The sequence below is a fragment of the Elgaria multicarinata genome, chromosome 1, assembly GCF_023053635.1.
Source record: "Elgaria multicarinata webbii isolate HBS135686 ecotype San Diego chromosome 1, rElgMul1.1.pri, whole genome shotgun sequence".
In the NCBI taxonomy this organism is placed as follows: domain Eukaryota; kingdom Metazoa; phylum Chordata; class Lepidosauria; order Squamata; family Anguidae; genus Elgaria; species Elgaria multicarinata.
In genome coordinates this window covers 49,093,730-49,120,605 of record NC_086171.1, presented here as the reverse complement: position 1 = coordinate 49,120,605, position 26,876 = coordinate 49,093,730, and the positions used below count along the sequence as shown (strand labels likewise).

The 26,876-nt window shown below is 41.3% G+C and overlaps 1 protein-coding gene across 1 annotated transcript in view; it reads right to left on the bottom strand.

Annotated features, from left to right (window-relative positions):
* Positions 1-26,876, bottom strand: part of ARMC3 (armadillo repeat containing 3) — a 70,885-nt gene that overhangs the window by 5,490 nt on the left and 38,519 nt on the right. The window contains exons 11-17 of the mRNA XM_063147620.1: positions 17,785-18,034; positions 15,477-15,613; positions 13,556-13,724; positions 11,882-11,982; positions 9,754-9,867; positions 6,449-6,526; positions 1,850-2,050 (exon numbers count right to left, since the gene is read on the bottom strand). Of these exons, the coding sequence (XP_063003690.1) occupies positions 1,850-2,050; positions 6,449-6,526; positions 9,754-9,867; positions 11,882-11,982; positions 13,556-13,724; positions 15,477-15,613; positions 17,785-18,034 (1,050 nt within the window). The remainder of the gene's footprint in view (positions 1-1,849; positions 2,051-6,448; positions 6,527-9,753; positions 9,868-11,881; positions 11,983-13,555; positions 13,725-15,476; positions 15,614-17,784; positions 18,035-26,876) is intronic.

Sequence of the window (26,876 nt, the reverse complement as noted above, 5' to 3'; positions counted from 1 at the left end):
TATTATCCTTTACGGATTCATAAAATACAGGTTTATTATGTTGGCTGGCAAGTAGCCTGCTGTGTACAAATATCCCTTATCAAGAAAAAGCTACCTGTGAGAAGTAAAAGCTTTTTATTGCCTTTATTTTCCCAAGCCTACAAACTAAAAGGTTTATATTTGGGGAAAAGCCCAGCAGCTAGAGACTACAAGCTGTTATTCTGCAATACGTATTCAGGATGGGGTATAACAGCATGGCAACCCACAGGTGGCATTATGAGCTCATCAAAGACGTCACGCTGATTCTACAATGTGGTCTGGCGCTAGATCTCTGCAACTGTCACCCCGGCCAGATGTGGCGCAGCAGCCTGTTACAGAAGTGAATGGATGGAGAGACATAGTAGAGCGGGATGGGGTGGACTTCAAGAGTTGCATTCCAATTTTATTTTGGCCACCATGGCACAAACTACATTAGGACAATTCCATCTGCCCTAATATTTGATAAACCTTTTTGTACCCTCAGGCCCTTCCCAGATCAGAACACATCTGATTAGTTTAGTTAAAAAGCAGACTTATTAAGAACATAGCACTATAGTCAAATAAACAAATGAAATGTGTCTAAGTTTTACCATTTCTAAACTTGTCCTATTTGGTATTATAAGTACATACATTCTCTCTTCCATGCTGCACAAAGTCCAATTTAAGAAGCAATGGGTTTGTAAACCTGAACTGATGTTTAAATAGTTTAGATTTCTCTACCCATTGCAACGTCTTCAAAAGAAGTCTGGATACCCACATTACCCTCCCTGTTCACCAAACTTCAAGGTCTCTAGAATCTAGAGAGAACATGTAGATCATGTCTAGAGTCTAGATCGTGAGCAATGCCTGTCCTCCTCTGATGTTTCTGTGCAGCACCTAGCTCATTTTAAACAAACAAATAAATATGGGGAAGTCAAATGCATCTATGGATGTCAAGAGGGCTGATATATCCAAATCAACATCTGCTCCCAATAAACCACTTTGCTCTCTCAAATTTTCTGATGAGGCCCTCACTTCACAAGCCATCTCCACTGGTGTGCTTCAGTGGTGAGCTCTCTTCCTTTCAGAGGTCCAACTGTGTCAATCTTTGGGCAGTCTTTCAGAAAGGCTGTCAAAACATTTATTTTTCCAATCCCCCAAAATACATTCAAACAGTATAATTAAAGAACAACAACTCCTACTACTTGATGTTGCTCATTTATTTTTAGACTATCGACTTTGTCATTTTGCTGTCTTGTTTTATCTTTGCATTTTTTATGGGAAATTTAAACTTGCCTTGGGTCTGTTCTGCAGAGAAAGGCGAGATACAAACAGACCCACAATTATAAGGAAACAGGGATGAGATCTCTTGTAGGGTGGCCATGTGTCCTGCTTTACAGAGGACCATCTCTATTTGAAAGGCTGTCAGAGGACCATCCTTTATTTGAAGATGTCCTCTATTGGAAGGCCTGTCCAGTCCAAGTTCAGATTAAAGATAACCCTAAGAGGGGAGAAAAGGGGCCTTGAAGTTGTCCATCTGCTGCTAGCTCTTAGACAGCAGACTGAGCAGACAGGCACACAGGTCAACTGGTCAAACTTTCCTCGCTATCGTGAGATATGTATTATATTCCTATTTAAATTACAGTAATTATTTCCAAAGTTGCATTCATAAATATAAATCATCATATGCAAATGTCATGCAAATCTGTGTCCTCTTTTTTGATGATGTATAACTGGCCACCCTAGTTCTCTGGGGGAAACAAGAAAGTCAAGAAGGTCACCATGGGAACTTTGGCCATTAGATTTCTAAATCAGGTCCTTTGATACTCAGCCAATGCATTCTGGTACTCACTGTGCAAGGGCTACAACCTGTTCTTTGGTGGTTGCTAGTGGCAGGATTGTTTTGGAAGCCTCTGTAATGTAATCCAGCAAGATGGGGTCAAAAGGAGGAAGCCATGAAGCCTTTGCATGAACATCTTCATGTCTTTTAGGTACAGCTGCCTCCATTTCTTCTTCTTTTGGTTTTTCTTCTTCTTTTTTCCCTTTCCCTTTTCTTTTTAAAATGGAACAACATCGGTTTATTAGGACATACATCTGTTTTTGTTTTGTTTTTTAAAAATCCACCCTGTTCCTACTTGCCATAGAGAGGGCTGGGCCTGCTCTGCTTCAGAGGAGAAAAAGATGTCCTCCTCTCTTCCCATGGCACTTACACAATAAATGTTCAATCGCTTTAGAATTTCCCATCTCTTTGCAATTATATCACACCTTGGCTGCCCAGTCCAAATCTGTTTTAAATATAAAGACCCATGAGGAGGGAGAGTGGGACCTTGAACATGCCCATCAACAGCAGCTGGACAGCAGACTGAGCAGACACACAGGTCATCTGGACACAGTCTTTCCCACTATGGTGAGATGTATTGCATCTAACATTTTGCAAAATTTATGCAAATATGGTATTTTTATATTTGATAAGATTGTCTTGTCTACTAAAGTGTGTTTATTATTTTATGTGAATTGTCATTTACTTGTTGTATTTTTTAAAAAAATATTAGGTGCTTTGAAGGCTTGTAGGTGAAAAATGTGGCCTATATGTATTAAAATAAATAAGATGAGTCTGATCACACACACACACAAAGCAAACATGAATCCACTATACATGTGAGTAGTCCCAAGCGTCTTTGGAACACACCTCATGTGGCAAAATCTCATTGTCAGCGGAATGATATAATGGATAGAGCCAGAAGTAATGCCCATGATTGTAGCTACTGGGGGAAAATGCAGCTGAGTTCACAAACATTGGTGCCAGCTATATCCACATGCTTGTTTTTCTATGTGATCTTGAGCACATGTATGGCCAGAGATGTTTGGAACGTGTCCACATATTGAGCATTATCAGACGGGTGGATTTTCACATTTCCCTACTATCGCTATGGCCTCCTGCTGCTGTCCCACAATAGCAACAGTCTCTTTACACGGGGAAAGAAAGAGGAAGGAGCAATGACCACATAGCCCATTCAGGGGCTGTTTGTATCATGCCGCTTTTCCTGCACACAGCAGGAAATGGCGGCACATTCCATTAAAAAAAAAACGGATTAAAAGGGGTCTATTTTGCGATGGAAAAACAAGCAGGAGTGGGAGGCGCACAGGAGGTGGACATCATCATCTAAAGGACGCGCAAACATCCACCAGTGAGCAGTAGTGAGCGTGTGATAAAACACTCAACTGATGTTTATAGTATAGGCGGATATGTAAAGAATCTGGGACCTCAATAACCCGGTGGGGGGGGGGAACTATGTGAACCAGACCTGTGATAGCCATATTGTAGGTACAGTTATTCAAAATGGCTGGTGTTAATAATATTCACAAATTTAAGAAAGATCATATTGGGGATGTAGAGTTGTGATTTACTTACGTATAATAGTGGAAATACCCAATATGTTTCCACAAACAATTCTTTTGCAAATAAGGTTAATTTGTGCTACTGTGACTGTTGGAAAACTCTAGCACCCTGGAAACCCTAGGATGTGAGGTTTTTATTGTATTGGTGGAACAAGTACTATAAGTATGGCAATAAAGGAACTGAAGTGGATCCTATATAAGCCTAGTTATTTAAGAACAATAATATCCACATGAATGCAAAGGTTTTCCTTTTAAAAAGCTGGAAGCTTAAAAGCAAGCAACCCCAATCCCCCAAAAACAAAAATCACAAATCAAAATACAAAGGAACAAAGGAACCAATAAAGCTGTTGAGCTGGGTTAATGCAAAATAAGCCGCTCCAAATAAATCCACCATTATAGTGCATGAAAAGCTCTCTGTTTCTCTGGACAGCCTGCACTCCCTCTTCTGCTAGGTTTAGCGTTTCAGCCATGCTGGTGAGCTCGGTGCAGTTCCCCTATATCTAGCCAAAATGATTTAGTTCAATATATGGTTGTGGATGCTGTACTTTCTTACAATTGTCCATCATGGGGAAATCCTGATATCTTAGGGCCCAACTTATCTCTGCAGAACCCCGACTCAGCTTGCATTAGCACAGTTGAGCCATAGTTTAGTTCCCAATACTTGGAAACTTTACTGGGTTGGGGTTTTTTATTTGCGCAAATTGTAATTTGCACAAAATCACAGCCATAAATAGTGCAAATTTGTGCAAAATTGCGGGTGTAGATGGTCTAATTTGAGCAAATTAGAGCGTTTATATCTGCAATTTTGCACAAATTGCACAATTTTCGGATGTAGTTTTTGCACAATCGCAATTTTCACAATTTTTAAACAACCCTGAAAAATCTGCGAGCTGGCCCAATTTGGCATGTGCAAGTTGGGCCAGCTTGCAGATGAGAGTGCCGGAGTCTGGGTGGTTGAGCCTGCAAAAAGCCACTGAGCTCCACCCACAAACAGATTCCTCCAACATCCGCACTTTCTATGTAGTTGTTATGCACATTGATGGAAGCACCATGATGACCTCAAGTAGCAGGAACAACCTATGGCAAATTTAGCCTTTACCGTGTCAGTGCTACAAGCCCATACTGCTATTCTAGTACATGCTAAATCAAACAAACTGGTACCTTAGAATAAAAACAGAATTAGTATAAATGGAAACCACTATTTGAAATAATTTGAAATAATTGACATCTACTCAGCTGAGCAGCTGTAAAAGAGGAGAAAAGGGCTAAATTCTGCGTTTAACCGCGTGAGTGGCCAGAGGCTACAGACAACTACTTCTACCTGTAAGCCAGGTTCCCCATTGTAATATTTTAAGCAGTTATCAAGTGCTCAGAATCCACCCAAAATATGCATCTTCACAACAGTGTAACTATATAATGGCACGTCTGAAATGTCAAACATGTATGTGGAGCATGGGCCAGAATTAATATTATTTGCTATGCTAATTAATTACTAAGACGGTATAAACGAAAAAAGACATGTCATGATGTAACTGAAGGCCCCAAGTGATTTGGCATTTAGCTGTTGCAGAAAAGACTCCTCTGAGTATTTTTTAGAGGTGAAACTTTTCCGTTATACACTGAATATCTCTCAGCATCCTCGCCAATTCTCATGTGGCTGATTTTGTGGGGACTGTTCCTGCTCACTGCTTGTAGCGTGATGGTAAGGACCAGTATCTTAGGGGTCTGAGGGACTAGCTGATGGTTGCCACCATCTTGGCCAGTTCAAGATATTTTTGCTGTGAAGCTTGGTCACAGGAGTAGGTCAGCCTAGCTGCTCCTAACAGAGCCCATGGCAGCCATTGCCAAACCTCAGAGGGACAAGGGTTCCACGGCTCAATCAGAGTTGACCTCTGCTGTAACTTCTCAAAATGGCAGCTATCTCTGTCAGCCTCTGATGACTTTTGAGCAAAGTGTAAAGCAACTGCCTCAAAATTATACTTGAGATATGCCTGAACGAGGTATTTATAGTCATGAACAAAGATCAAGTATACAATCTTTACAGCTCCAGCTCTGTATTTCCTTTTCTGTTATAACGTAAGAGATGCTTCAAACATGATGAATGTCCTACATCTCAGCTAAAGTTTACATATTGAGTATCGTGAGTTATTGTTGCACATGAATGTAACATGATGGATAGCCACAGCAAAATAAGGCTTCCAAAGAGTGTACTCACAGCATGACATATATGTGTATGTGTGCATGTATTTGCATTATTTCCCCCCCCCCCCAAGTAAATATGTCTGGGTAGGAAATTTCTCATGTCTGGAGTGGCAAGAAAAAGTAGCCTAGCAATAACTTGAAGGCTTATCCAGACTGACCACATGAAAAAGGGGACAGGGCTCCTGTATCTTTAATAGTTGTAGAAAAAAGGGTATTTCAGCAGCACCTGGTGAAATTCCCTCTTTATCACAACAGTGTATAAATTTTGTATACTTTTTAATGTTTACCATTTTTAACTGAAGTAAACTGCCCAGAGAGCTTCAGCTATGGGGCAGTATATAAATGAAATAAATAATAATAATAAAAAATCAGTGAAAGCTGCAGGAGCCCTGCCCTCTTTTGTATCTGGGTGCTCTAACTAAAGAAAGCAGGGCTCCTGCAGCTTTAACTGTTGTGATGAAGAGGGAAATTCACCAGGTGCTGCATGCATACAAATGACACCTGTTGAAATTCCCTTTTCTCTACAACGGTTAAAGATACAGGAGCCCTATCCTCTTTTCCATATGGTCACCTTGTGAATCCAGATATATCTTTGATTTAGAAACAGCTGCATTTATTTTGTGTAATTGAAACAATCACATATTCTTTTCCTGTTTACTCCTGCTGTCATTTTCCTCCCCTTCCTCTGTTTCCCATGTCTGATTTTATTTGTAATCCCTTTGGGGCAGGGGTCTGTCACACATGGTCTTCATAAAGCCATGTATTTAATCGATGGTGCAATAAAAATAATAAAATAATTATCTATTTTATTTGATTTTTGTACTTTAGTTTTAAATAAGAATACAGATACCTTGATCCTTTCTCTCTACTGCTTCCTTTACTGATTGAAGAAGACCGTCCTGGAGAGTCTGGCTTTTCATCCACTGAGCTATCAAAATTACAAAGTAATTTCTCCATTTCTCTCTGACTTCTATAAAGCACAGGAATTCTTAGGGGGCTGTGCCCACATCACATGGAGGGCAATGGAAATGATGTTCTCAGATGCCTCCCAACCCAACCCAAAGATTTTCTTTTAAGTGTTCAGTTGTGAAACACTCCCTCCCCTTTCACCCCAATCAAATATTGAACATTTGCCTCTCTAGCTTCTGTTGCTTAATGGTTTAATTCCCTTGACTTCCGCCAGTGCCTTATGTTTACATGGTTCATCCAGACATCATTCTTCATCAGTTCACTTCCATATTTTTATCAAGTACCATCATCTTTATGGAAACTAACCAAGACAGAGATGTTTCTATTCCTTTGTGGAGGGACATAAAAAAGGGCTACACCTCTGAATGTAGCTGGTAGAGGGCTGAAGCCCATCAAGGACCACTGGTGCAACAGAACACTTGGTTTGGGGGATGGGTGGACATCTGCAGTGGGTTTGGGGATACAACCTCTCTTTTCCCCATGTAATCCCACAGAGAAACTGAAGAGAAAACAATATTTTAAAAATGGCTGCTCCTGTGAATTGACTCTTCCCTGCCACATGGCTATGTCATGCTCACTAGTTGTCATGCAGAAAGATGTACACAAAGATTCCTACCAAAGGCAAACTGCAATTCCCTTCGTAGCTTACAATGGAAAAGCAATGATTCATAGCACTAAAAGCCTTCTCTCTAGAAGCACTGTTACCATCTTTTCTTCTTTGTACAAAAACAACAGGATTCCAATTTTCCTATTTTGAAGAAGAGCCGGAAGGAGGGCTTCTCTAAACGTGTGATTTATACCACGTCGCCCATGGCTGGCCACTCACAGAAGTTTGCGGGTCTTCTAAACAACGTCGTGAACAACCAGGACGTCTCCCGCAACAACCATTGCAAATTCTGCCATGAAAAGAACCACCTTTAAATTGGTAACATCCTAAAGAAGTGGGATTTTCTGTCATTAGATGATGCTGTCTCAATGGAATTGAATGGAGAGGAAATATTCAGTTCAAACCACATGGCTGCCTCTCTCCGTCTGCGTAATTAAGTCCATAACAATTGAGCCCAAAAGCAGGAAGCACAAACACACTGGGTAAGCAAAGCGATTATGTAAAGACTACTGGAATCCCTTGATTACACTAAACATTACTCCTATGGTCTGAAGACAGATCTCTATGTTTGCTCCTTGGTCTCCATGGAGGAAAGGACGGATATAAATGTAATAATAATAACAACAAGGGGGATCAAAGTGAAAGGTGACTTGCTTTAGATCAACCTTGCCCAACGTGGTGCCCTCCAGATATTTTGCAGTACATCTCCCATGAACTCCTGTCAACACACTAAAGGCCAGGGGTGATGGGAATTGCAGCACAGAACATCTGGAGGGTACTAGGCTGGGGAAGGTTGCTTTAGATGATAAGGAATGCATTCAAGGTAGCCAACCGCTAGTAAATTATCATATTGATACTCTTACACACTTATTCTCCCATTTCTTAAACAGCTGCTAAACAAAAATGGAAAACAAAAAGGAAAAAGCAGTAAATTAACAACAGCAGCAGCAGCAGGTGAAATTCTTATTTAAAATGGGTTCAGTCCACAATAAGTTAGTTCCACTTAGCCACTGAAATCAATATGGAAGTGCAATCCTATACATGTCTACTCAGAAGTACGTCCCATTGAGTTCAACGAAACTTACTTTCAGGTAAATGTGTAGCATTGCACCCTTAGCCATCACTATCAAGTCCTATTGATTTCAATGGGAACTAAGTGCAACTAACTTAGTCTGCATCCAACTGTATTAATTTAGTGGGCATTAAAAAAAATGGCATTGTACAAGAGGACAGAAGTGCCCAGTCAGCAGAGATCAAAACCAAACGTGACTGGTAATAAAGTGCAGAGATAAAAGTTTGGGTAAGAATGGCAAATAAATTTCATTTCATGGTTGAATGCAGATCTGCATCGGGGGGGGGGATATACATGATGGCTGATGGCATTATTATTTCATAGTTCTTTTATTACACTGTATACTATTGAATATCAATCATGTTTTGGAGATGCCTTAAGTGATTACATCAGAGTGGGGAAAAGACCAGGAGGGCTGCCTCTGCAGCAGCAAGGAATCATTATTATTATTATTTATTTATTTATTTATTTATTTATTTATTTAGCACCATCAATGTACATGGTGCTGTACAGAGTAAAACAGTAAATAGCAAGACCCTGCCGCATAGGCTTACATCATGGTGCAAGCAAGGGTGGTGGGGAGGCACCGATGTCGTTACGTATTCATTGGGGAATTATATGGAGAGGCTTATGTACGCTGCCTTGGATTCCCTAGAGGAAAAAAGGCAGGATATAAATGTAATAATAACAACAACAAAAACAAAAACAACAACCAACCTTCCCCAATGCATCTGGCGCCTTCCGGAAGTATTGAACTACAACTCCCATCTCCCCCAGCCAGCACGACCACTCTAGCTTTCTCGTTCTCTCCATCCATCTGGATGAATGCAAGGCCCTCTAAGGAATGCCAACGAGTGATCCTGATGCCAGTGTGGCTGCTGTCCTCACTGACGCAATGCTGAGTTTAGGCAGATGATTCCTGGTTCCAGATTTGCTTTCTTGATTTATGGTGCATACTCACTACTTTCTTTCCCCTACACTGTTTTTATCTGTACTTTAATAAACTTTATTAACTGGACAATCAGGCTGGATTGATTCCTCATTTAAACTTCAAGGGTTGGTTCGTTGTCCCCCATGCCACCTAAACTGTTTCGGTTACACTTACCAAATTGCATGGCCGTGCTTCTGGAGATGATGGGAACTGTAGTGCAAGGCACCTGGAGGGCACCAGGCTCGGGAGGATTGTCTTATGCATTTGGTCATCATTATATGTGGGTTCATAGATTTTGTTTATCCTGTTACATATAATCTATAAGGATTTCCCCTGCTCAGTACTGATTTCAGATTAAAGTTTTTTCCAGGCTTTTCTAAGAAGATATTACTAACCTGGATAATTAACTTTCTATTGAAGTAGCTTTCTGATTTTAGTTCTTGAATCTTTTTTCAAATGCTGTATAAGCAAGTGTTGTTTCCTCCGAAAAGGATCTGAATCTAAAATAGTTTTCTTCAAGTTTAGGATCTGTTGCACCCAGAGAAAAAAGAGTAATTGTAAAACTCAAATACACACCTGGCTTTTTCTTTACTAGTTTTTCTGACAGCACTTGCAGAAGGCGCAATTCGGGTGGAACCTGTATCTTGTGTTGTCCTTTCATCTACCAGAATGGGAGGAGCTGAGGATTCCCTGGAACAAGAAAGGGCACTCTGTTGCTGCACACCAACCTATCAGACAAATCTTGCCTGTATAATAGAATAACATACATCTGCATGGGTAACGTAAAAGTGCATGCCACGTCTTCAAACCAACAGGAAAGCGGGGAGGGCATGGCCTAGATCGTTGTGTCCGTAGGCTAAACCCTCCTGAAATACAGAAGAACGGACCAAGGATTTGCAGAACTTTGTTGTCTGTTAAGTGCTTTGAAATGCAGGATAAAACTAAAGGAGTCAGAAACCATCTGGTACTCCGTTCATGTCATGCCTTGTAGAGAGTGCCCCTGCCTTTCCACTTCTTTTCCTCTTTGTGTCTCGTCTGTTCCCTCCCATCTTTTCCATTTCCACCTACTTCTGTGCCCTCTCTGCCCTTAGACAGCCTCTTTTTGTCTACATGTTAAGACCGCTTTGACTTAGAGCGTCATCAGACAAGCATTTTATAGTACGACTGTTGCTGGTCACTCCAGGATTTTCGCAGGTCCTTTTCACAATGCCATCTACCATCCGTACATCTCCCACTCCTTCTGTTCGCTTTTCCATCACAAAAAAGACTCGGGAAATCTTTTTAAAACTTTTTTTTTGCTGTGATGAAACTTGCCGCCATTTCCTGTTGTGTGCAGGAGAAGCAGCGCGATAAAAATGCCCACTGACTGAGCCACGTGGTCACTGCTTGCCTCCTCTTTCTTTCCCGTGTGAAGAAAGAGGAAGCTGCTTGTCTCTATTGGGGGACAGAAGCAGGAGGCAAAGCGACGGTAGGGAAACGAGATTCCCTCCCCCAGCCCACCTATCTGATGACGCACTATGACTGTGAGTGATGAGAAAATGGAGAATTGCTAAGAAGGCTATCTGACCCTGTGGCTGAAATGCAATAATGAGGTTTAAAACAAAATGCGATGAGAAATGGATGTACAGAACTAGGTAGAAGGGTGCTAGGTAGCCTTCAACATGACTGGGCTTAGATGGGAGTAGACCAGGCCAGGATTGGTTGCATCTGGCCACTGGAATAAGATAAACGATACTGTTTGCAGATGGTGGAAGCCTCAAGGCTGACGAGAAGAATAATCTCTGCTTAACTAACAGTAAGGGCATTGCACTCAATGAAACCGGAATGGAGAGCCCTCTTAGATGTGTCTTTTACAGTGCAATTCTATGCACATCAAGTCAGAAGTAAGTTTTTTGTTTCCATTGAGGATTACTTCAAGGTAAGTGTGTATAGGATTATATCCTTTGGGGCTGATGGTAAAGGAGGTGCATTGGGGCCACTGCTAATGGCAGTAGGTTCCAGGTCATGTCTTGGCCAGGGAAAAGTCAAGACTGCTGCTACCAGTCAAGGGAGACAGTGTGGTGTAATGGTTAGAGTGCTGGACTAGGACTCAGGAGATCCTATGGAAGCTCACTTTGGGCCAATGGCTGACTCTCATCCTAACCTACTTCACAGCATTGTTGTGATGATAAAATGGAGAGGAGGACCATGTAAGCCACTTTGGGCTCATTGTTAAAGGGGGAAAAGTGGTATATAAATTTAAAAACAAATAAATAAATACAACTTAAAAAGGCAGGCATTACAGGACTTTGGCCTGGCTTCAGTGTTAGTCAGTTCCTTATATTGTATAAAGCAAGCTCATTCTCAGAGTGTGGACCCTGATATAGTCAAAACGTTGCCACCCACGCACGAGGGAGGTCTCAGCAAGCTTGAGGGAACCCTAAGGGTTGCAGAAGTAGAAAAATCTTTAGGGGGGGGGGAAAGAAAGCAAAGCAGGGGAGGGACTCCAAAGCAACCCAATAAAGACTGAGCATGCTGAGTGGGGCCGGAAAGGATGAAAACACAGAGGAGGGTAAATGGAATAGAGTATCCTGGAAGAGGGCACGGCTGGCTGGAACCCCGAAGAGGAGTACTCCACATTGCAACGTTTTGTTGGAAGTTGTGAAACAAATAATAAATCAATTTTATTCTACACACAAGTCAGGGAAGTGTTTAGCAGACTTACGGTTCTGGTGGTTTAGCATTTATTAAGACTATAGCACGGCGATCATTAAGCTCCTGAGCACTGAGTTCCTCCAGGGATAATAGTTTTACACCATGCTTTACCTATAGGAAGATTACAATGAAGCACAAGATATAATCAGCTTTCACCTCAAGGGTTAGCAGCATTTGGATGTAATGCTAGGCCATATTTTAGCTACATCCATGCGCAAAAAGGAACCTATGTGAGTTCTAGGCTGCTATGGTCCCTCTCCACTCTCCTCCCACATCACTGGGGAGAGGAATAAAGCAGGATTCAATTTTGCTTTCACAGATTCCTGGTTTGTTGTTACATCCAAACCAGGAATTGTGGCTTAAAAGAAACTCTGGTTTGTTAAACAAGCCAGCAAAACTACCCAGGCAATTGATTAAGGTTTGTACCAACTCACTTAATTTTCTTAATATTTTGAATGATTTTGCTTTTGACACAGCACTGCTAAACAAACACTCCCTTCAAGTGATTCTGAGCAGCATGAATGTTATGAGGGCTTGCGTAAACCTGAGGCTTGACTAGATTTGTTTCCATAATGATAAACCATAGTTTATTGTTACGTCCCAGCACAGTCAGTGCGACATAGGAGAAGACCTTGTATTGTTTCAGGGATGTGAAGTTTTGCCCTGTTATGAGTTAAGAATATAAGAACATAAGAAGAGCCATGCTGGATCAGAACAAGGGTCCATCTAGTCCAGCATTCTGTTCACAGAGTGGCCAACCAGCCGTCAACAAAGCAGGATATGGTGCAACAGCACCCTCCCACCCATGTTCCCCAGCAACTGGTGCACGCAGGCTTCTGCCTCAAATACTGGAGATAGAACACAACCATCAGGGCTAGTAGCCATTGATAGCTTTCTCCTCCAGGAATTGATCCAACCCCCTTTTAAAGTCATCCAAATTGGTGGCCATCACTACATCTTGTGGTAGTGAGTTCTATAATTTAACTATGCGCTGTGTGAAGAAGCACTTCCTTTTATTTGTCCTGAATCTCCCACCAAACAGCTTTATGGGATGACCCTGGGTTGTAGTATTTTGAGAGAGGAAGAAAAATATCTCTCTATCCACATTCTCCACACTATACATAATTTTGTACACCTCTGTCATGCCTCCCCTCAGCCTCCTTTTTTCCAAGCTAAACAATCCCAGTTGATGTAACCTTCCCTCATAGGGGAGATGCTCCAGTCCCTTAATCATTTTAGTTGCCCTTTTCTGCACTTTTTCCAGCTCTATAGTATCCTTTTTTAGGTGTGGTGACCAGAACTGTACACAGTATTCTAAGTGTGGTCACACTATAGATTTGTATAAAGGCAGTATGATACTGGCTGTTTCATTCTCAATTCCTTTTCTTATAATGCCTAACGTGGAGTTTGCCTTCTTTACAGCGGCCGCACAGAGGTCTTTGGGAACGGCTGATGAAAAGGGCTAATAGGGCACCATTTTCTCGTCGGAGCAAGAAGAAAGGGAGCAGCCCTCTAAGAGTGCAACTCTATGCAAGTTTAGACAGAAAAAAAGGCCTACAACTCTCAACACGGTCCAGCCAGCATAGCCGGCTAAGGCTTGCTGGAAGTTATAGGCCTTTTTTCTGTCTAAACTGCATAGGATTGCATCTTAAAGGTTTTAAACAGATACTTAAAGCAACTTTACCTGTCCATAATCATAAAACCCATCCAAAATTATGTTACTTGATGATAAAAACCCCATTTGACTATATTTCTGGGGAAGGTTGTGATCAAGTATTTTATCCAAAGCTGCTTCACTGAAGTTATTTTTGCGCCCAATGGACAGGTTAATTTCTTCAAGAATGTCTAAAGCACTGTTCCAAAAAACAAAGAAAATACACATTAAAATCGTTTCAGTTTATTTGAAAACTTCATCTCTTGTGATGATGATACATATATTGTACTAAAAGATTCATACTGCAATTAGTTGCGTCTGGGTTAAATAAGTACCCCTTCAGGATTCTCGGGTTTTCCATACGCCAAGACTGCACAACAGCCAAAGTGGTGCAAAGATATGCCTTGGTAACCAGAACAGTGTTGTTTCCTAATTTAACCTGTAAAATCAAACACTACCTGCAAGCATCTTAAGAAATGAAACATTATCTCCACATCCTATATAGTAACAGTAAATTCATTCTCTGAACAAAGATCCTCATGCAGCCAACAAAGCATCATCCACACACAAAGTAGGCCCTTTCTACACCAGCCTGGTGTAGCGGGAGGGAGGGGGGAGGATCTCGCGAGATCCTGATTGCGAGATCCTCCCCTTACTCCACATGTGGGCGTGGCATCCTGGCAGGAAGGAGGGTGTCGTGCCTGCCATTTTTTTGAAGGAGATGAGCGCATGTGTGCTCCAACTAAATGTAAGTTGTTGTTCTTTTTAAAAAGCTCCCATCCCACTCCCCCCCACCTCCAATTCCTCCTGGCCCAGTTCCTTCCCTCTACTGCTCCCTGCTACTCGCGGGGAGGAGGGAAGAAGCTGGGACGGGCGGCCACACTTCCCGCGGTCTCGGGACAATCCCGAGACTGCAGGAAGAATCGGATTTTCCCAGGGAGTACTTATCTTTAGGAAAACCCGCCCTCATCCCCCCCTGCCCCCGGGAGTCCCTGTGTGTCATTTGGACACACAGGGACTCGGCCGTGACCAGCCCGCATTTTCAGGCTGGTGTAGAAATGGCCTTAGTTTGCAGAAGAAGAACAAACCCTTTAGAAAACACACACACACACACACCCAAAACAGGTTAATGAGGACTGAGCATGCTCAGTGACCATGAAATCATTTGCAGAAGCGGCTCTATATTGGGGTGAACAGGGTGGCAATCCTCTGCTTCTCCCCCACCCACGTATGGCAGAGAAATCCCCCCACAACAAGGTACATTTGATCCACTGCAAAGTATTTAGTTGCTGATTCCCGCACATGATTTTTTCCCTTCCCTTATCCTATAAAGTATTTAGTTGCCTTTTGCCTCACCATCCCCCATGAGCATCAGCTGCAACTGACTGTTGGTGGAAAACCAGAGGAGAGGGAAATGGAATGGAGCACCCTGGGAGGGGCATGGCTGGCTGGAATCCTGATGACTGTTGTTTCTGCGACTGGTCATAGGAGTATTGACATTTTGAGAAGGGTGAGCTGGAGAAACAAGAGGTATTATCTCGCCATTATCCCACCCCCTAAAATAGGCTATCTTGCCTTTACTGACCAGCACAGCATTGACAATTCAGTCATCTAGGAATCAGCCCTTACAAATTGTTTACTGATACTGCTGTTTTTGAAAATGTACTGACTGTTCATATGACTATTTCAAATAATTACTGAGTTTAATTGTACCATTTAATATTATAAATTTTGCATAAAAAGGCAATTACTGGTCCAGGGCATCATTGTTTGGTTTGAATCAGTTCAATGGGAACCCTTGTCTTTGCCTATTGGCGTTGCTGAACAAGAACGCTCCACATGGGGACAGTTTGTTTCAGGTCCTACCTGTAAATTCCTAAATACAAGCCATCCCAGAGTCACCATTAAAACGATTCACTGCTCCCCTCCGTTTCAGAGCCCTTCTACTCACCCAAGCCTGGTCATTTCAGCTGCTGTTGGCTCATCACTCGCACAAACCATAACAGCCCAACAACCATTTCTTCGGACTTCATCGTGTCTCGAATATAGGAGCTTAACAAGAGGCTCAAGTCCACCTGAATTCCGTAGCTAAAGAGACAAAAACGTATTGCTTGTCAAAGGCTGCATTCATTCCAGTGGGAAGATCGAGGCTGAACAATTAAGGCTGTGTCTTTCACTGGAGCTCCAACATGCATTTCTTTCTTAGCCAAGGAAAGGAAAATGGTGGAAAGCAGGAACTAGTTGTACATGTCTGACTCCATTATTTTTATTTATTTATTACACTTTTATACTGCCCAATAGCCGAGGCTCTCTAGGCAGTTAAAACTCTAGTAAGTCAAGTGTCATGTTGGGGTGTTTATTTGCATGGATCAGACCAAGGCTCATGTCAGGGGTTGGCATCAACAGGCACCTACCAGTCAAGGCACATGCCTGGCAGGGGCCCCACCTCTAAACCCTGGAGCCTCTTGTCTCTGCTGCTCCTCCTCCTTCTCCTCTTTACTGCTGCTGCCTGTTCGCCTTCCAACAGATGGCTGTCCAGTGAACCATGAGAGGAGTGATGAGAAGGAGCAGCGACCTCCACATCCCTTGTCCTCTCCCACTGGGAGGCGATGCAGACGGGCCCCAGAGGAAGAAGCAATCTAATGAGCAGCAGCAATAGTGGCAAGGAGGAGATAGGCGTAGTCCAAGAGGGGGTCCATGAAAGATACCTTGCCCAAAGATCCCCCCACCCCAAATCTGAACCCTGCATCATGTCTGTCCACCATTGAGGAAGAATTCCAGTCTGCCATTTGACAGAACTCATAGGTAGGTACTGTTTCCAGTGATAAAGGTGACATGATTATTCACAAGCAGACTGGCTTGTTACAGGTGGTTAAATATAGGAACCTAGGAAATGGCCTTAAACTGAGGCTGCTGACACAACCCGCTAGCCTACACTCAGTGGTTGAGTGTGGGTTATTGTTGAACTGTGGGTTGTTTGTTGAATGTTGGGTTAGTGCATCTGAACCCGGGACATCTTCCGCAGGATGGCTTGTTAACCATGCAGGGTGGCTTGTTAACTACTCAGAATAACCCAACAGCAACCATGGTTTCTCAAGATGGCTTGATCGAGAAAAAATAAGCCACACTGCATGATTAACAACCCATCCTGTGGAAGATGTCCTAGGTTCAGACAATACGCTAACCTACAGTTCAACAAACAACCCATGGTTCAACAACAACCCACACTCAACCACTGAGTGTAGGTTGGCGCATTGTGTGAACCCAGTCAGATCACTGATTCATCTAGCTCAGTGCTTTCTACTCTGGCTAGCAGGGCCAGGTTCTCAGAGGGAGGTCTTTCTCAGCACTACTACCCAAGATCCTTTTGAATGGAGAAGTCAGGGATTGTACCTGGGACATTTGCAGCATGACCCTTTTGCATGCAAAAGCATGTATTCTACATGGAGGTTTGGTACATTGATCATCTTGGGGTGAGAAAACATGGCACAACACGCCATGGTAATATTTCCCTTCAAAAAGGTTTACATTTACTGCAGCTAAGAAAGTGCATATTTGTATCCTCATTAGTAGAGGATCCTGAGATCAGTGGTAAACGTCCCAGGTTCAATCCCCAACTTCTCCAGATAGGGCTGGAAAAAAACCCTGCCTGAAACCCTGGAGAACTGCTGCCAGTCAGTGTTGACAATACTGGGGTAAATGGATCAATAGTTTGTCTCAGTATCAGGCATGTTCCTATATCATAGAATCATAGAATCATAGAATAGCAGAGTTGGAAGGGGCCTACAAGGCCATCGAGTCCAACCCCCTGCTCAATGCAGGAATCCACCCTAAAGCATCCCTGACAGATGCTTTAGGGTCTTTATATAATTTATTGATTCACAATACTTTAACAAAACATCTTTCTTGCTGCTTCGAATTTCCACAAACCTGGCTCAGAAAATGGAAAATCAGAGATGGCCTTGTATTTTTGCCTTTTATAAATGTACTAAAGAACTGCAAATTATTTATTTATTACATTTTTATACTGCCATTAGCTGAGGCTTTCTGGGCAGTGCACAATTAAAACCATAGGATACAACAAGATAAATTTAAAACATTAGAAGTTTAAAAAAGGCAATATTAGACCTTTCCCCAGATATAAGATGTGTAGATCCAAGATAGCCACAAAATGCAGAAGATACCAGCTCCCACCCAGCCACCCCAATCCCCGCCGGATAACAAATGTCAAAGTAGATGACAGACTGTATGCGCCTCACCTCAGCTCTTGCCTCAGCATCACAACCAAAGGCAGCCAGAGCAAGGGCCGCTCGGCTTTGCACAATGCTGTTCGTGGAATTCAGTGGCTCTACTAGGGCATTCATGATACCATGGCTCTGGATGTTGAGACGCAACGGCTCCTGCGTGGCCAAGTTTGTGAGAACGGTAGCAGCACTAGCAACAGCCCCGTCTCTCTTAGCACTCAGAAGGCTGATCAGTGGTTCGATGCCATCCGCTTCAGCAACGGCACTAGAAAAGTGGATGAAAGGGGGACAAAGCCCAAAGGTATGTTAACTTTTAAGCTCAGGGAAGGAAGCATCCTATGTGTATTCAGGTGTGTACCATATGCATTGCTTTAACTTTAGTAATCAGCTGAAATGGCTAGTTGAGTAATTCTGCATGTACAAGTGTGTAGCAGGACTGAAAAATTTGCGGCATAGACATCCCGATGACTTCAACTCCCAATGAAGTGTGAGCAAGATTGCAGTCTTTCAGAACAATTTTACCCAGAAATGAGTCTAACCAGGTTCAAGGCTTACTCCTAGAGTAAATGTGCATAGGAATGCAGCCTTACAGCCAAACTGTACATTATACCAAATGTGCTACTGAATTTAACATGACTGATTTTTCAAAAACACACACAGCAAGTGCAGGGGACCCTGATCAGCACTGAGACCTTGGGCAGGGAGGGAGAGTTTTATCCTGCTGCAATTTTGATGAAAATCTCTCCCACCAATACTATTTGCAATGAGAGGAAAGCTCCCTGCAAACTGTTGGAGAATTTCAGGGGGCCCTGGAGAATATTTATAAAAATGCCCCTCTCCCCATTTTTGCCATTTGCTGGTGCAATTCTGAATCCAACCCATTTAATATTGAAGCAAGCAATGGGCTTGGCCACTTCTTCTTCTCCTTCTCCTCCTCCTTTTTTAGCCTGTTCCACCCACCAGCATGAACAACCACCACCACCCTCAATTTTGCCAACGGCAAATGGGGGACAGGAGATTTCAGAAGTCCATTTTTGCTCATCTTTGTTAAGATCCTAAAATTCCATTCCTTTTCACAGAAATCCCCAACACTATTGCTATCAAATGGGAATGTGGTGGTAATCCTATCTGTGCTTATTCCTGCACGTCCCCAAACTCCAAAGACTCACAGATGGCGCAGAAATGCTGCAGGGCACAGAAGCAGGTGCATCTAACACTTGTCTGAATCACATGGTAGGAAAGTGAGACTGATGATAAAACCAGTCCTCCGCAGATGAATCCAGGATGAAGGAGGGAGAAGCCAGCCACAACAATGGCTTTTCAAGAGATGAGGGAATGTTGGAATTCCCTGGGACCATAGGGTTGGGGGGGGGGGGGCTTTGTGGGCTATCAAATCTAGCTCCCAGCTCATTGCAGAAGCATCTCCAACAGACGGCTGTCCAGTGAAAGTGAAAGAAAAATAGCCTGGTGGTTATTTTTTTACAGAGAAGCACTTGGGTGAGCAGATAGCGATAACCTGTGAAACCCTCTGCACACTTACCAGAGAGCAAGTTCTACTGAACTCAGTAGGATTTACTCCCAACTAGATACAGGATAATTCCTTATACTGAGCCAGACCAATGATCCATTCTTGCAGCTGCACTGGGCTTTCAACCTGGGACTTTCTGCATGCCAAGCATGTGCTCCGTTATTGTTAGGGTCACACATGCATAGAATTTTGCTGCATGTACTCTGGGGGTTTAAAAGAGGGAGTTTTTATGATGTTACGGTGTGGGAGTGAAGAAGGCAAGAAAAAGTTATCTAGTTTTTAAAGCATGACTTCACACCAAACAAATTACAGTTTGATCCATTCTTTATGGTGTTATAATTTTCTATCATTCCCCAACATTCATCAAAACAAGAATGTGTTATTTTCCCAGATTTTAGCCTTGTATGACTGTTGCCCACATTCTCTTACAGATAGTAGATGGGATTATAACTCTACCCCTTCTCCAGTTCAAAATTATCTAACAGTACTGTACTCTAAGCAATGGAACTCTTCTTTTTATATGCCTTCATAATATTATTTTTGTAAACAACACAAGGCATATGCCCGACTGACTGTCATTTCATAGTGATTCAATACTCGGCTCATCTGTTTGTTAAACAAAACTTGGCGGAGGTGTTAACATAGGAAATATACAGACTGAAATCTCAATTATCCATGTGCTCTCCTATTTATATCTTTGTTACGCAATACCATCCTATGCATATTTCCTCACAAATAAGTCCTATTGTGTTCAATGAAGCTTAATTCCTAGTAAATGTGTTTAGGTTTGCACTCTTACAGTGCAATACTATGTGTTTTTACTCAAGGCATATGTCTTACTGAGCACAATGCATACTCCTAAGCAAGCTTCGGATTTGATGCATTTTTTTAATCTTCATGAATCAAAGAAAACACAGTCCAAAGTAGTGATTAAAATCCTCTAATTTCAATCAGGTTTCTAATCTATTTATTTATTATACTTCTCCCTGACTCATTTGGTTCCCAAGTGGTCTCCCATTTAGATACCAAGTCAGCTTTATCAGTGGAACAGCATCACATATCCTTCAGATCGGTCCCCACAAAAGCAACATAGTTTAGGTTGACCATATGAAAAGGAGGACAGGGCTCCCATATCTTTAACAGTTGCATAGAAAAGGGAATTTCAGCAGGTGTCATTTGTATATATGGAGAACCTGGTGAAATTTTATCTTCATCACAACAGGTAAAGCTGCAGGTGCCCTGCCCTCTTTTAAATCTGGTCACTCTAGTATAGCTCCTGCAGCTTTAACTGCTGTGATGAAGAGGAAATTTCACCAGGTTCTCCATATATACAAATGACACCTGCTGAAATTTCCTTCTCTATACAACTGTTAAAGATACAGGAGCCCTGTCCTCCTTTTCATATGGTCACCCTAACATAGTCCTATTTAAAGGAACTCATACACAGGAATTCACTGTGCACACATATGACATGTCAGGATCCCTCCCCATTCCTTACATACACCAAGTGGCCCACTTCTGAAAATATAGGACCTGTTCAGACAACACACTAAGCCATGGTTAGGCTGCTAATCCTTTTGCAACAAATGGTTAGTGAGCATGTTTAAACCATGGTTATGTAGCCACCATGGTTAGAATGGTTCACACGATACACTAAGGGCATATCTACACCAGCTCTATATCCCGGGATTGTCCTGAGATCATTCCTGTGCATCCAAATGCCACACAGGGGATCCCGGGAGCAGGCAGGAATGATCCATCCATTTTCCTGGGATAACCCATAGGTGCAGAAAGGGCCTAAGTCATGGTTCACATGACAAACTAAGCCATAATGTTTAGCTCAAAATGCTTAACCACCATGGCTTAGCGTGTTGTCTGAACAAGGTCATAAAGTTGGATCCAATGGTGTCAATCCGCTGATGGAACTAGACTTCTCAATGGAATGGGAGTAGAGGAATTCCCATTGTGCCCTCAAAATCTCTTCCAGAGAACTGGAAAGAAACCTCAGATTGGATTTTCAGGTGGGGTGGATAGCTGTAGAGGGGAAGAGAGAGGCAGAAAATCCTGTTGCACTAGTGGAGTCCCATCTCTGTGTTGTGGGATTAAATCCTTAATTCCACCAGTTGTATGATGAGCTAAACATGTATCATACAAGGTCATTTCTCTTCATATGTTTCCTTTGAGAAAGGCTTCCAATGGCCTGTCAATTTTTAAAGAAAATTATTTCTCTTTCATACTAAGTTTACTGATTTTTTATCTTTTAATAATGAGCATTTTGGTTATTTTTATGCTGTACATCACACAGTGTGATCATTTTATTGTAAGCTTGTGATGAAATGCTTTCTTTTATACCCCACAATAATCATTGCTCATACAGTCTGACTGAATCATGTGGACAAGGATCAAACAGTATATGCTGCTACCATTGCAATACTGATAACTGAATATTAATTAATATTTTACTCAGGCAATTCTGGAGGCCTGAGAACAAGCTGTAGTAGGAAAAAAACCCTTTCTAACCTGGCATATATCAGTCTGTATTGGATTTTCAGTCTCAAAGCTTCCTTTACAGTTTAATTCTATATATGTCTACTCAGAAGTAAGCCACACTGGGTTGTATCCTCAGTTAGTTATACTTGGAGTAGACCCATTGAAATCAATGGGACTTTAGTCAAAATTAATTTAAAGATCACTGATTTCACTCTATATAAGGCGGACTGAATCCATACCATTGAATTCGATGGGGCTTACTCCTTAGGCTGCAATCCTAAACACTTTAATTAGGAAGTAATCCCCATTGAACCCAGTGGGACTTATTGTGAGTAAATATGCATAGGAACACACTGTTAAATGTAAATCTAATCAATTAGGCAGTCTATTGAACGATGGCTGCAATCTGTTAAAACTCCCAAAGGCAAAAACATGGGGAACCTATTTACAGGAAGAGATTTAATTAAAATATACGAGCAAATGCAGTCTTTAACATAAAAATCAAAGAAAAGTGACAAATTGGTTACTTAAATCTAGTACTTTTCCTAATCTGGATTGTAAAAAGAAAAGGGATAAAAATTCTGCAACCAAAGGTCCATTTCAAAGTCAGTATTTAGGTTTCTTCATTGACCCACACTCCAGCCCAATGAAAGACAACATAGAAAAGGTTCAGTCCTGTCTTTTATAGAAAAGGGCCTTCTGGGTGAGTGATGGGGGGTACGGGAAGGATGGCTCCTCACATATGCTGTGGACTATTTAACAGTTGGTGAATCATAGTAATTTGAGTAGCATTTTTTGGTAGAAAGGCGTGGTACAAATCAAATCAATCAATAAATACATTTAGGATGCATGGTTTTGAGAAGCCAATCCTGCAATCTCATAGAGTCTTATGGCTCATTGTTTTTGCCACTGACCAGTAGTGGCTCTCTAGAGTTTACTACAGGAGACTTTCCCATCCCTGGAGGAACCAGGGATTGAACCTGAGACCTTTTGCAATGCTGAGTTATAGCTCCTCTTTTTAGGATGCCAAATACGCCTGTCTCCTACGATAAGGACTCATTTTAAAGATCTAAAGTCCTCCGATACTTGGAAATGTAGTTCAAGATTAGGATATAAGACTATTTCTTCTTTCTCACTCTTCTGTAGTCCCCATGAGATTAGTTATAATCAGGGCAGATATAGGGATCTTCTAGAAGTTTTGAAGGGTATTTTCCTCTTGCTATAGTGAAAATTAAAATGTACTAATTTCCAACCTCCTAACCTTTAGAGCACAGTCCCATAAAAGTAGAGGAGGCATTCTATATCTGCTAGCAATTGTCTAATATGGCATCTTCTTATACAAAGGCATGTTGCTACTACTACTGTCATTCACTTTGTGCTGTGTTCTGCAGACTGTCACTAGGGGTCAGTGTTAAGTCACATTACCAGAACAAAGACTAACTATTCCAAATATACTTATTTAAGGACAGCCTATGGGAAAACATGTGCTATTATAAATTATCTCGAACCATCTTACAAAAAACAAAATTCAGTGGAACATTCAAAAGGCAAATATGTCATGTCATTTACATAAGCATGGTTGTATGCAAGCACATGCTTATATGCTACTCCTAAAAGTTCATCTGTAAATATTATTTCAATTTCAGTGTGCTTCAGCAAACAAGATGATACTTGTAGTCTTGCTTCTGCGAGAGGTGCTGAATTTGCTCTTTGGCGGTTGCACTTGGGTGACGGACCTCATAAAACATGATCTGAAATTTCCAGTGATATTTGAGGCATTTCTGATGAATGCACAATTGATACTCACACTTTGGAACCAACATCACTCTGGGGACAGTTTGTGAATATCCCAACCAGCTATTCTTAGTCCAATAAATGTTGGATATCTGACATTAAATTGAAGGGCCATACCTAAGGTTGAAGGAGAAAAGTCTATACTGTATTACTAATACTATCGAATCTAATTATTGGATGACCCTCCTTTACCAACAGGAACACCAAGAAACGCCTTCTCACAAACTGTCATAAAGGATTCTTCTGATATACTGGAATTCCAAGTAAGTCCTCTTCAATGCTATCTGTGTAAACTGATGGAGATTTTCAAGAAATTATAGTGGAGTTGCCAGCTGAAGTATTTAGAGAAGTGGCATTCATCAGACCAACATGACACCAAATAATACTGGCATTTCATTTGTTTTGAAACACTTTCCACTGTGTTCAGTTTGCAGTAAGTCATTCAAATAAACCAATCTTTTGAACTCGACTGAACTGTTCTTACTAAACCCATTTTCAATTAAAGTCAGCTTTGTGTGTCTTTTCTAAATATGTTTTCCAATATCAACTGAAATTTTAAAAATGGGAAAACAATGTGGCTTTGATATAGGCATACTGAATGTTGTAAATAATTCAGCGTATTAATTAGAAGTTAGTCGTACCACTACCAAATTTTGTAAATACAAGTAATTTCCTGTCAACAGGGTATAACCATACCATAGCAAATAATTTATCCTGATCCAACTAGGCCTGTCCCAAAAATACATACATACATACTGTTTCTTGCCTTATATATTGCTTTCCTGGAAAAATAAGTATGCCTATATCTCTCCCAATATATCTTTCTCCAGCACTTTTTTGTTCTTCCAAGTTTGCTACACTCAACCATCTGAATGTTCTTTCTTATTGATCTTTATGTATCTGGATCAACCGCTTTCACTTCAAATCCCTCCATGGAAACTACCTCCCCTGTGAAGCCTTTGGCTTAATTCCCTAATATGTATCCCCAACTGTAACAAAGCCTTAAGTACATATAAACCACATTTGCTCACATTGATTCCTTGCTATCCTTGTCTCTCCCTCCCCTCCCTCTGGGAAAGAGTCCTGATCATTGGCCATGCTGTCTGGGAGTGATGGGAGTTGTAGTCTAAAACATCAGAAGGGCAACAAGTTGCCTACACTGGTTTAGAGCGTAAGTTCTTTGTAATGAATTCTGTAAAGCACCATATCTATAATTAATACAAATAATAAATAATAATCAGGTTAGTTCATCCTTAATAACTTTGTGATGGCCAGTGTTCTCCCAAATATTTCCAACTGAATTAAAAAAAAAAAACCTAAGAAGACAGACTAACCAAACTGATAACTTCTATGTAATAAAGAATGAGCTGTGGTAACATTACCAAGAGTAATTAATATTTATGAAGATAACTTAAACCCAATATAATGTTACTCTGTTCTTCATTGCACAGTAGATGTTTATGTTAGCAGGTATTGGGAGCTTGTTAAAATATAAACAGGTGATTACTAATAAGGCAATTACATACCTCGTGCGACATTTAAGAGGTTGTATAATACATTTATTTTGTATTAATAGAAGTCAACACATGACTCAATATTAATTAAATGTGGTACTGTAGAAGAGAATGACATAATGACCAATAGATGGCAGTGATGGAGCAAATTCCATACCAAACCAGACAAAAATCAGTGATCAGAATCTAGATTTAACCCTTGGTATAGTTTGGATCATTTCATATTTGGACTGATGGGGAATGAACCAACACATCCAAGAGAAGGTGCCCACAGATTTTGAAGCAATAACTAGACTGCCTCCTGAAGTCCAGATTTTCAGTCAAGCATATCCGTAAAACTGGGACGGAAGGTGCCAGTTCCATCTCAGTTTCATGTTTACCTGCCATTCATCCTGCCTTTCTGAAAACCTCCCCTGCATTTTGGAGACTGGCCCAAATGCTTTGAAAATATGGCTTTGGATGTTCAGTCTGATGCTTTCCCTTGCCTAAGCCTGCTCAAACTAATATGTGGCAAGCCGAGATGTGTTGCTATAACCAAGACAGTATCTTATGCCAGACAAGTGAAGCTGTTCAAGTCCACTTCATTCTTGATAGACCACATTTGAAAACATTGTCCAATACAAAAAAAATATATTTTATAAGTGTGCTTAAAATAACAAATGAGGCTTCCCTAAAAAAAATATAAATGAAGTGTAGCACAGGTCATATGGTTCAGGGAAGAAAACGATCTCAGGATTGAGTGGCATCTGTCCCAATAGACAAATGTTTAAATTTGAACATCTCTTAGCATACTTGATACAGGTTTGCTTCCCTGAGGAGAGGAGAGGTCTGGCTAGAGAGATGCTATTAGCACACATCGATTGAGCAACACTGCCTCTTCTTTGTGCTCTTTTTTCCTTAGATCAGAAACTACATAGCAATGGATACTTTTTGACTAGAGTAATTATTTCATATTTTAAAACACATGCTTCCCCATATGTCTGTAGCACTAGGACAACTTCTAATCAAACTCACCTTGAAGAAACACAGAGCAAAAGCATGAACACTGCTTATGGCCCACAACTTATGTTTTACACACTGAAAGGGCACATAGTACATTATTCAGTCCATTCAAACCTACTGCACAAAAACATCTTGCACTGGCCTGTGTAAATATACTTCTAACGAGAACCCATATTACGGTTAAATAAGTTGGTGACCCACCAAAATTATCTGTAATAAAAAAAATAATCTGTTTTCCTCAATTCAGCTAGTTATTATACTGATCTTGTTCCAAGAGATTTATACATTGCTGTTGGCTGTATGGTTATGAGTACAGAGGGTTATTCGATAAAAGATCTAATATGTTTATAACAAAATGACTGTATTCTCATTGTGCCCATTCAGGACTTCTAACAGCAAATTTTAAAACATTATAAAGCTATAGTTTAGCCTCATTTATTCCAGTGATTTTGCATATAAAGTGCATTATAAGTAAAGTGTTCCATGTTCAGCATACTAGACTTGAGCGGAAGCATTCGCCTCCACAGATTTTATCAGGAAAGGAGGAGGAAGAAAGGGGAAGCAGAAAAATGTATTTTGGGGGAGACTGAGAAAAATTTCAGGGGGTGGGGAAATGCCTAGTAAATAAGCAGCAGTGGGTTGTTCTTTTAATCCTCCCATTTTTAAATTTCATTACTCACAGTGGAGGCCGGTGGCTCCGATGTCAGTGGGGTGGTGAATCCACTCCGGGTTTCAGTCAGAGTTAGTGAGAACTCTAAAGGAGTTAGTGTTGGATAGTT